The sequence below is a fragment of the Pieris brassicae genome, chromosome 6, assembly GCF_905147105.1.
Source record: "Pieris brassicae chromosome 6, ilPieBrab1.1, whole genome shotgun sequence".
Lineage (NCBI taxonomy): Eukaryota > Metazoa > Arthropoda > Insecta > Lepidoptera > Pieridae > Pieris > Pieris brassicae.
The window spans coordinates 9,652,645-9,664,871 of NC_059670.1; the positions used below are offsets into that span (position 1 = coordinate 9,652,645).

The 12,227-nt window shown below is 32.2% G+C and overlaps 2 protein-coding genes across 3 annotated transcripts in view; both read right to left on the reverse strand.

Moving 5' to 3' along the window:
- The window catches only part of LOC123711314 (speract receptor), a 50,222-nt gene extending 44,768 nt beyond the window's left edge, over positions 1-5,454 (reverse strand). Inside the window, exon 1 of the mRNA XM_045663830.1 lies at positions 5,292-5,454. Within this exon, the coding sequence (XP_045519786.1) occupies positions 5,292-5,321 (30 nt within the window). The 5' untranslated portion in view covers positions 5,322-5,454. The remainder of the gene's footprint in view (positions 1-5,291) is intronic.
- Positions 5,455-6,541: 1,087 nt separating this feature from the next.
- On the reverse strand, positions 6,542-12,005 carry LOC123711132. Of its 2 annotated transcripts, XM_045663549.1 has the most exons (6): positions 11,880-12,005; positions 11,307-11,509; positions 11,078-11,188; positions 10,820-10,972; positions 7,160-10,461; positions 6,542-6,644 (listed from the first exon to the last, which is right to left on the reverse strand). In XM_045663549.1, the coding sequence occupies exons 1-6, from the start codon at positions 11,936-11,938 to the stop codon at positions 6,633-6,635; spliced, it is 3,840 nt and encodes a 1,279-aa protein (XP_045519505.1). In that variant the 5' UTR covers positions 11,939-12,005; the 3' UTR covers positions 6,542-6,632. The 2 variants fall into 2 exon arrangements, with proteins under 2 accessions (XP_045519505.1, XP_045519506.1); XM_045663550.1 differs by lacking the exon at positions 11,880-12,005 and having other exon boundaries at positions 11,078-11,216; positions 11,307-11,441.
- Positions 12,006-12,227: the final 222 nt, after the last annotated feature.

A 12,227-nucleotide genomic window follows, 5' to 3' on the forward strand; every position in this document is an offset into this window, starting at 1 on the left:
CGAAACATACTAATAGAGATATAGTTAAGTATCTTGTGCTATAGTTTTATAAATAGTCATCGTGTGAGATATTTATACAACTATAACCGGGTTATGTCGACGTGTCAGAAATAGTCTTGACATATAGGTACAAAATGCACTCGCACGGCTAGCTATTTCCGTTGAATGCTTAGTAACATTGCCAACTAACGATTTTATCTAATTGAAATATGACGAGTCATATCAAAGCCGACGGAATTTTGGTAATTTTCAGTAAATAAAAAAGGCCTATTTTCAACAAGGATAAGTAATATATTTATGTGTATAATAGTATACTTAGTCTGGCCATAAATACTGTTACAATTGAAAATTAACAAAATATTACATTGGAATTTAGAATCTGTTGTCATTTTTATATCATTGTTCATTGGGTTTTCTCATTTTGACGTCATTTGATATTGTGCGATATTAAAATGGAGTGGGTTGATAAAGAGAACCAAATCGCTGTCATTCCATTACACAAAGTAGGTATGGAGCCAAATGCAATTTTTAAAACTCAAACGCTTGATATTAGTAAAATGTATGTGTACTGCGCTATTAATAGATACAACGCGACCTCCTCTGTTTCTCACAAAAAAAGATCTGGTCGTCCACGTAGTCTTAGTTCAACAAAAGGTAGTCAAAGCATTAAGGGAAAGAATTCGAAGAAATCCTGTCCGAAAGCAAAAGATTTTATCTCGGGAGATGAAGATAACACCTAGAACCATGTCGCGTATTTTAAAAGATGACTTAGGACTTGCAGTTTATAAGAGAGGTAGTCATTTCTTAACTGTTATTTTAAAAAAGAATAGGGTGGTAAAACCAAAACAACTGAAGCGGTACGCAAAGGGAGGTCACCGAAAAATTTTGTTCACGGATGAGATTTTTTTTACAACTGAGCAACATTTTAACAAACAATATGACCGTATCTATGCTCAAAGCTCTAAGGAAGCTTTTCAATTAGACGATAGAGTGCAACGTGGGCACTATCCGACTTAATCCGCTAGATTATGATACATAGTCAGTTTAAGAGAGTACGGCTTGCTCTAAACGCCATGACAATTTGGAGTCCCTAACGCAATCTGTAAGATTCCCAGTGAAGAATTTTCCTATGGAAAGAGTGCGTGACTATTGATATCTGGCCTCAACGTTTAAATGACTGTATTGCAACCAATAGAGACCATTTCGAATAAGCTTTTTATATTTTAAATTGTTTTATATTTAGGTATTAAACTAATACACTGTAAAGGTAATGTTATTTGAAATAGATATTTTTTTCTTTGTTTCAGTATTTATGGCTAACTTACTTAAAATTATCTAAACTAGCATATATAAGTATATACTAGTCTGGCAATTACTTAAAACACCTAATATCGATAAAGGTCTCTCAAAATTCACTGATGCCTTAAAACGAACGTGGTATGAAATGTAATATAGTCAACCCCCCCCCCCCATCTCTATTGGAAGATAAGGTAGTAAAAGTGATCCCTGCCCTTATAACAAACTCCATTATGTAACAGATAGAAACTTTAATAGCTAGGTTTGTGGACTAGAACTGTGGACATTGGTAACTGCTTTAAAATAAATATTAACTTAAAAGGCTTTATCAAAGACCTTTCAAAGGCAACGTTTAACAAAGAACATCGAGTAAAGTCTAGCCAATGCGTCACCTAGATTAATAACAAAACTTTGATGTATAGTTATTAAATGTAATATTTTGCGTACCTCTTTGTTCAAAATATGTTTTGAAATGTTTTTTTTTTTGTAATAAGATTTATATTTTTCATAGTATGGAGACGACTGTACGCTGTCTTGCTATTACGCCATATGTATGCATAATAGTACATAAAAAACCAAAACAAACTTGTTTTAAAATAAAACATATACTAATGCTCGTCTGTGGAAATTGTTGTTTATACAATATTATACATAAACCAGAACTTATGTGTTATTTGTTTTCTAAATTCAAAACCGGTATCTTATTTGAATATTGAAACATTCTGCGTATTGTATATAAATTATGTAATATATAGATAATACATAATTAATTCAGTAAATAAAGCAATAAACTCCTGTCTTAACGCACAAGTTTCGTTAACAGTTAATTTAAAGATTGTGTAATGATCCATAAGGTCAAACAAGAGAGGAGTTTTTCCTCTTATTATGAATGTTTTGAGGGCTATGTTCCGATAATCGAAGAGGTCGATAAGAATTATTACGATGGATAGTACTGAGGTGGCATTGACACAGTTGTTGATGCTGCGTCACTGCGTCAATGCACCGAACGCACGATGTAATACCTACACTGTATTTACTAAACTTATTAAAATTTATTTAACTTAATCCGCGTGACTTGATATACGCGGCTTATTTAAAATCCTGATTTAAAAAATATTTGGGGCATCTAAACTAAGTAATGTAGAGGGATAAAATTTATCGAATAGAAAGTCCATATCATACAATATAAATCTTAACTAAATAGGCCCAGGGTAAACCGAATTCGTACAAAATAATTATTATTGCGTCTATAAATCGTTTACTTAGATACTTGATTTTGTAAGCTATGTAACACGTAATTTGTATTCAACACTTGCTTGCCCGTATAGAGTAGATGGATTAAACCCGTATCGTTTTACGATTATTGTCTGATCCCGACTGCGATGCGACTCTCGCGCAATCTCTTTCAACAAGTGAAAACTATGTATAATAGTACCTACTAAATCCATAAATGTAAAGATATGTCATATCGTTAAGATTAGGCAGTTTGATTTAGCTAATGTTGAGATTGCAGGCTGTACCCCGGGATTTCAGATTTTTATGTCTGTGTGCCTTATAACGCTTGTAATGGCAAGTCGACAGGATACTGTCATGTATTAGGGTAAGATTCAGAGTATAGTCTCAGCGCTGAGTATGACTTAGTTGTGTCAAAAACGTATTGGATTTGACAAATGGGGTTAAGTCTCGATTCCATATCATATGTGTCGCTCGCATTGTGGCGGCGTAGTACGTTGCACAAATTACTGATCACCGGATTAGTTCAAAATGTGATTAACAAAACAGAAATTGAAATTCATATATAACCTTTGTTATGATAAAAAATAAACCTAAATTCGTCATTGCTTCATTACAATTTAGATTATTAAACATTTAAAAACCCGCAAATTATACTGTATATAAATTGATAATTTATTTAAGATTTATGTAAGAGCTTATTTTCAAGCAAAGGGCTTGAAGGTTTATTATGATTAAATTGTCAATCCTTCTTCCAAATTTCCGGATGTCATGGTCTATGCGGAAAGAGAACTGTGGCAGTAAAAAGAAAATTCTAATTATAAATTCACTTCGTTTATTCATAAGTGTCATATTTAGTATCATAATGATTACTGTCGAACTATTCTGATGTAAGTGCTGTTAACGTAACAAAAAAGGTAGTTTAGTACTGTAGAGACCTCAAATTCCACGTCGCTTCTTTTTCCACACATACTCTAGTTATTAATTATAAACAAATAAATTCCACTAAAATTTTATATGTATGGACATGGGATCTCCCACATTTTAAAGGTCTGTAGATATTTCTTCCATAACACGTTGAGTTGTTGTCATTTGCCACGACCTCATTTGTTTAGAACTGAGATTGCTTATAGTAGTTTAGGTGTATGTAATATTATTTAGGTGTAAAACATCACAAGCCTACCTCGATACAACCCATTCTCGATTATAAACTTGAAATCGCGTAAATTTGTGTCAAATTAGTTTATGTAGACGTTCATTTGTTATAAATTTTGGAAATAAATATAGTCTATGTTACATAATGTAACAGTCCAATGGCTGACATACAATACAAATGTTTCCTCTTTATAATATTAATATAGCCTTGATATAATATTAATTAGTCCTTATATAAATTAACACCCTAATTAATATTATTCATAACTATTTGAATTCTGTTTCTCTAACAAATAAGTCACAAAATTTTCGTTTGTACGTTTATGAATGAGACCTTTGCATAAGACGTTTTCGTGAAAAAGATTAATCGAGCTAAAAAGTTTAGGCATTATAAACTCGACTTCACTCTAAATATTCCATTGAAATGTTACAATTTTAGGTCCAAGCTGAACTCGCAGGACGCAGTTTTATTTATGGGATATGTAGGGGCCCCACAAGTATGTAATTACAAAATTACATTACATAACAATGTTAAAGATTTACTAATGTTTTGCTTTCCGGTTTTGAATTAATCTATATATAAAAATGAATCCCGATATCCCATGGTCGACGTGAGCACGCGTGAACGGCTGGACCGATTTCACATTTTTTGTTGAGTTGGTTATTGTAAGGAATTGTTCTTATAAAAGAAAAAATTAGGCAAATAGCGCGGAAAATTATAAAATTTAAGAATACTTAACCACCACATTAAGTAATCATGACTTTTGTAACGATATCATTTTTTTTAGAGCATATACCAATTCGAAATCAAGATTCATAGTTAAGACAGGACAACTTCTGTCGGGTCCTTAGTCAATTATATTTTAAAGTAATAATATTTCTTTGACTTCTTAAAAATGGCGTGTTTCGTATTTAATTATTTAGTTTTTTGATCATACAATCGCAAATCCATTATAATAGTTACAATAGGAATATCGAAATTAGTTTTAGTTTTCAAAAATTTAAAATTATTAATACCAATCGCGTGTTTGTCAGTAAGCTTGTCAACGGGAGTCCATGACCATTATAATAGATTCTCTTTTACAAAACTAAAGGTAAATATTGTTTTAAAACGCATAATAAATTAATCAATATTAGTAAAGATAGGAGTGTTTTAATAGTTTAGTAACGTACTGTAGTTTATCTTATTAGCAATTTATATTATAACAATATTGTTTGGTAACTATTTGTGCATCTTTTGTATTTGAAAGACTGATTAGTAAAACAAAATTTTGGGTTGACCTAACATGAAAGGTTTAATCTGAATTAAAAACTATTGTAGGAAATCATTTTTTACATAAAAAATATTGATAGTTAGAGCAACAGTTGTTGTTTATGTTAAAACACTATATATACTTTAAAAAAAGTGTAGGATTATGGTTTTATATTTAAAATCTATGACTATACGGTAGTTTGGTAATCGAAAACAGGCAACTTTTTCTTAAAGAGGTCACGCTATGTTTATTATTCTAGTTATTTTTAGACAAACTTTATACTAACAAATGAAACACTTGCTAAGTGCAACTACTAAAACTAAAAGTAAAATTAACTTGGAATACAAGACTTACCAAAACTGCTGCTAAATTTGTTAAAATCATCGTATTTGATTCACAACACTTTAACTGACAACAGTCCACACTCACATTTTTGAATTTAAAAATCGAATCTGCCGTTCGTCATCATAAAGTTTTCCCGCGTTTGCAATACACTACTACGCACAACGTTCGCAGTCTGACGTCTACAACGGACTGACGAGTGACGTGACGTTGAGCTAAACTTTGTGGAGTGCTTCGAAAGTAAGTGTGCAATAGATTCCAAAATATAACTAGTACACTTAGGTGATGTTTAGAAACAACGAGTTCACGCTAAGTCTTGTTTCTGAACTTTTAGAGTCATATTCGGAATCGAGACTCAGTGTGAACTCCCATATATGTCATAGTCATGATGTACGGGAGAAATTAACTTATTTATAGTATTATACTAAACTCTAGATCTACTGAACTGATTTTAAAAATTGTATAGAAGGCACATATATTGTGAGTGTAATTGGCTATTTATTTACATGAAATATTAAAAGACTTTCGGACATAATTTATTTTACAATTTTCTCCAGCAAGGGAGCGTTCAAGTATTACGTCACGCAATTTTTGGAGATCCTTGGACCCCCCCCCCCATGAAACGCACCGTAACGTTCTCTGTATCCAAAAGTAAAACGTTTCGTGACCACCCCCCAGGGACTCTTTATACCTAAATTTACCAATATGTGGTATAAAGTACTGGAAAGTCGAAAATACTATTATCAATAACGCGGCAGTCATTATACATTAACAAATTCTACTTTCATGTACGTATATATCACTAAATTTTTCTAATGAATTCTAGAAATTGTTGTTTAAAAGTCTATTTTAAACCTTCTTACGTAGTTGTAGTAGGCCCACTATAAATTTTCTGTAAATCTTTTGTTATTAGAGATCACGGTGCTTGGCAGAGAGATTCATACATAGGATTATAGTAAATTGGGTGAATATTATAGTCTACGCCCCTTATTTATACAAACTAAAGCACTCTGTGTTTTTTTTTTACTATAAAACTGTTTATACTCTACGATGAAGAGACAGACGAGTAGGTACTTTAGTAATGAAAGCAATCGACCCGATGATTTTTTTTAAAATTAAATAACTTACTACATATTGCAGAATTATTTTTTCTTTCACGAAATGTAAATGTAATGTAAAGTACAACAAAATTACTAAAATTTAACGTAATTACGTTAAAGAAATTTATTTCCATTTCGTTAAGGTAGGTAGTAAAACAAATATTTGTCAGAACAACATTACTTTATTTAAATAATTATAATAAAATATAGTAATCACAGTTATAGTGTCTTCATAGCGTATACTTACAGTCTATCATTGCACTTTCTGGAACAAAAGGATAAGTATCATTTTAATACTATATTCTAATAATATAGATTAAAAAAAACTTGTAGTTTTCTTATAAATTGCTGGAAGCGTTAAAAAGAAAGTAAAGGTTTTAAAAAATTGCAAAGAATCTTTGGAAAGATTTGAGGGAGAACTCTTCGCCATCTTTCCTGCTCGCGGCCTAACTGGAAATTTTTTTTAATAGGGGTTTTATTGATAATCATTTCATTTCACTATAAATTTGTTGTTTATTTAAAAAAATCATCTATGTAAAATTTCAATATGTTTTTCACAGCTAAATGTATAAATTCGCTAATGTCCAGACCCAGTACTTTCTACGTAAAACTAAAAAGTCATGTACTAATTCTTCAGTTACAAATTAAATCATATTATATTTTAGGATGATAATAAAACTCTAAAAGCCTGAGAAAATGTAAAATAGAAATACGTTTTGATTAGGAAACCTTAGCCAACATTTTACATAATCTAAGATTTAATATATAAATGTTACTTACCATTGTTATTTCTGGAAACAATGTGCTGAGATTGAAGTTACTCCGCGAAGCTACAGGGAATGTTGATGAAGTCCTTTCGCCGTGGACATTAGACCCTACACTCTGAACGTTTGAAGGCATGAGGTGGGTATTGAGAAAATCTGGTTGATACTGTGTGGGCATCTGATTGCCTATGAGGTTAGGAAACTGTAATTCCTCTGACATCATATTGGTGTGTCTCTTATTCATTCCTTTATTCTGCCACAATATGTTTGTATTCTCCCCCCATTCTTCAGACTCTGTGGTAATTTTCGATCGTTTTGTGGGGTATTTCTTAGTTGTCTCCTTTTTGCAATCAAGTTTGTGTTTAGCGACCTCTCTTCTTGTGCTTTTGTCTTGGTGAAAGTTTGTGTTGTTTCTGAGTTTGATGTCGTCGTATTTGTGATTTACGTAATTGCATTCGGATGACTGGTTATAATCTACGAATTCACCGGTAAACGGACCACCTGTGTAACTACTGGGCATTAAGTTACTTCCATTTTGCATAAAATTCGAATAAAATGTATTAGGCATTGTATTTGCCGTTGAATTATACAATGTTGTGGTGGAATATTGTTGGCCGACGTAACTATTTTCCGAATAATCCAGTAGTGGTGGGTAATGCGACACTTGGGCTACGCTTGTATCGTGCGTAACATTAAAATCACCAAATTTTTGAGATGGTATTATAAATTTTGTATTGTTCTCGTGCACTTTTTGACTGCACGTACCACCGCGTATTAGCGCTTCAGCGGAATAATTATTTTTTTGTTGTTTGGCATTCTTCTCCTGTTTATTTGTTTTCGACTTCGTATGCGAGAACTGGTTTAGTGCATCAAAGTTATTGGTTACTTTAGCTTCACCGAATCCATAACAGTGCTGAAGATTGCTTTCGCGTGGATTGATAGACTTGCGGCTGGTATCGCTCACAATCTGGCTTAAATTGTGTTTTGTATTGGGCTTCTGTTCAATGTTTGTTGCATGTGACCGCGAAGTTGGAATATCGGAAGAACGGTTCATCAATTGAGTGACAGAGAAGAAGTTAGAACAGTTTTGATCGGCTTGATATATACCTCTGTTGATTAAATCATTTCTTTTCTTTTCGTGCGGCCCCAATGCTAAATCTCCAACTAACGTTGGCAAGTGAATTGGCGGTGGTTCAATACTGATTTCCGCTGTTCCTGCGGGTTTTGTTGGCGGCCACATCTGCAATTCCTCGTGATTATTTTGCGATGGGAAATGATGCATATTAATAGGAAAATAATTTTCATTTTGACCCACTTTTCTCGATGCGTTGATGTGGCCATAGTTTGCTTTATAGTTTTCTTTGGTTTCTGACTGAATTTGTTGACAATTGTTTTGTGAAGGTCTGGTTTCGGATGTCATCCAATTTATGTGCATTTTACTGGGTGACTTTTTCGTATACTTCTCAGATACATTATGTTGGTTGCCTGTGACCGTTGTGTGAGATTTATGGTTGTCTAAATTTATTAAATTATGTTTGGAATCATACTGCTTCGAGGCCTTTACATTACTGTTGACTTGATTAGGTTCTGTGTACTGTTGGTTCTTTGAAAGCGTATTTTTCGTGGCTGATGCATTAGCAAATATGGAACTCACATCGTCAGCCCATAAGTTCCCGGTCTGGGAATAAAAGCTAGTGATTGCTTCAGTAAAAGTGGACGATTTACTAGTTAACAAGTCTTTTTTAGCTACATTGGATAGAGAAGCATGGAATTCTGGATTGAAGGGATTATAAGAGCTAGAGTAAGTCGAGGGGGTTGAAGTAAATATATTATCTTTGTGGAGGGAATTTGATGTTGTCGTACAGTTGAAATCAAGACTTTTATGTGACCATCCCAGATCAATATCATAGGTAAGTCTAGATGAGTTAATCTTCATAAGATTTTCGTCAATGTTAGGAAAGTCAGTTTTATTTTTGGAGGAGTAGTTGTCTACCGCGCAAGGATACAGACCGAGACTGTTATATTCATGACCAGAAGACAGGCTACTAGTACTGTAAACAGTGTTTTTTACTGATGCAAACGGATCACTTTTATAGAACAAAGCATTACTACTGACATAATTAGCGGGTTGGTTCGACGGGGCTTTACTTACATTGCAATCGAAATCTAAGCCAAATGAAGAATCAGTTATGCTGCAATTTGTGGTAACAATCGTCGGGAGGGGTAAATTAAGGAAAGGATTTTCACTGCCGACACTCGCATTTGCTGTTGTCATGGGCGGTTTAATGTCTGCAATTTTATTTAGGATTTTGGGATTTTGATTTTTCTCAGCAATTGTCGTTTTAATGCTTTCATTTTGAGGTTTACTTATGGGTTTCGGCTTTTGCTTTTCGAAGAAACTCTGAGGGGGCAGTTCTGTTCTACAAGTATTCTCTTTCAAGTTTGTACTCTGTGGTGTTTCCTCATTGGGACTGTCAGCTCGATTACCGCTAACTAATGGAAACGACATAAGAAATGCAGCCGTAGGCGAAGCAGCCAGAAACTCTTCTGCTAACTCTAATCTAGCATTGCCTGCATCAACGTTTTCACATATCGGCTGCTGCAAAATATTTTGTAATTTTGAATCTTTCTGAATTTGATCTTTATTATCTTTGAACTCAGTGTTTTTGTTTGTTGTTGCTGGTTCATTTGCTGCAGGTTTTGTGTTAGGAACTGCATGACTTCCAACATTTGTATTCAGAGGCATGGAAGTCTTATCCATTTGACTAATACTCTCTTGATTTTCAGACGATATTTTGGCAGGGAAATTTTCTTCAGATGTATTTGTTTCTTTAGGAACTTCTGTATTATTGACCGAGTTAGATTGAGTTGAGATTTGTTTTTCTGAAGAATCAGTATTCACCGTATTCGTGCTTTCTGCCGATTGTTCGATGAGTCCTGCTGAACTATCAGTGTCTGTTTTCTTTTTTTCTTCAACATCTTTACTTGTTTCGCGAATTAAAGTTTCTTTGGTACTGACAGGTATCTGAGATACATTACTTTCATCTTTTTTCTTTGTTCCTTTTTTAACAGTACTTTTTGGTTTACTATTTCGCTTTGTTTTTGCAGCAGATAAGGGACGTGAATATGCAGATATAGGTAGCACATTTACCATTGTAGTTTTGGTAATATCATGTATATTTCTATTAACAATTGGCAATTTATTCAGTGATTGTAAATTGGTATCTAGTAAAACAAACGTTGGAGTTGCAGTCGGAAATAAAATTGGCCTTTGAGGAAATATATATGGTGTTGCTGGCAGCATAACAATTGTATTTTCTGAAAACGAAAACTCAATTTGGCTTTCATATTAACCTAAATAAACAAAACAGCAGTTAATTCTTAAATTACTCTATATTAATTCCAATATACTTCTGTACACAAGAACAGGACTCATTAAAAAATCTGATGTAAATATTATTTCATTCCGCTACAGTAGTTATTTAAATTGAAATGAAATATATCATGCAATGTAATAAATAAAAAAATTCTCCATAGCACACGGAGAAAACATTTACACAATTATACGAGTTGCATTATCTCAATGTTTGTATATTTAAAGAACTGTTTAAAATATAAAGAATCAAAATAAAAAGTAAACAAAAAAGAACTAATACCATGAGCAATTTAATCTTACCTTTTTTACTTGGCAAAGGCAACAGTTTAGGTAGTTGTCCTAACGCTTTTCTTGACTTAGGAGGATCCTTCCCTGATTTTTGTGGTTTATCATCCTTGTTGTCTAAATTATTTTTGCATTTTTTTAACCTTAAGAGCTTCATGTATTTATTATCTGTAAATAAATTACACAGAATTATGTAAAGGAATATACATTGTTATAAATTTTGTATACTACATTATTTTTTTTAAGGATTATGAAAAAATGGTTTATACATACTTTGTTTACCTCTTCCTGTTCCTAGAGTAACCTGAACGCACTCATCTTTAGTATCACATTTTAGTTTTTTAAATCCTTGCAATTTCACTTCCAATGCTAAAACTTCAGCTTCTGAAATATAAATGATGTACTTAATGTTCTAGTCAAGTTTATATAATGAAATATAAAACTTGATAGAATTTTTCTGTGATTTATTGTTTTTGGGCAATACAAAAGATTTAAAACTTACTCAGCTTTGACTTTTCATGTGTAAAATTTGTTAAACAAATTATAGCTTTTTGTATAATTTCAATTTTAGGAAATTGAGTGCTGCCTGATTTATCATTTGCAGTATCTCCATTTTCTTTATTAATAGTCAGTACTAATTCACCTAATTTAGCAATTGCTTCATTGAATTTAAGACGCCTTTGACGTTCCCATTCTCTACATCGGCTGAAAATAATAATATATTTTTATTAAGTCAGGAGTTATCAGTCATAAACAATTATTTTAGTTTATTAATCATCGATAAAAATATCTTATTAAGGCTATATTTATATCCTTTTCATTCAATAATACCAATACTAGTTAACTGATGTAATAATTCCAGTAGTAAGCACAATTTTTTCACTTCAACTTATTATCTAAAATTGATTTTGTTTAATTGCATTAGATCTGAGCTTGAACTTTTAAGATTATTTCACTATTCAACTAAATGTGACCAATAGAGAGGAAGGACTAAAACCACTAAAAATATTAAAAAATAATGTATATGACGATAGTTATTAGATGTAATTCATCTAATAAAAGATGCATTAATCACCTTGGAGTTCGATTTTTGTTACCATTACTTGGCTCGGTTTGTGATTCTTGAGCTAACATATTAGTCGATAAATGAATAAGTATAAACAATAAGTTTACATGAAATTGAAATGAAAAAAACAACAAATTATTTAATATTTACCACTTAAAATGACAATCATATATATGACAATCGACCCATGATTTGTCAAATTTTTACATTTGATTCATCAGTACATTTTTACAGAACACGAAAATAAAAGTAACAAAAGTTCCAAACATCATATATATATATACTGCTGATTAGACCTACTCAAGCAGCTTTTTGATTTTTTTATGCCTCGAAGTATAAGTTTGTAAATTGTAGCCT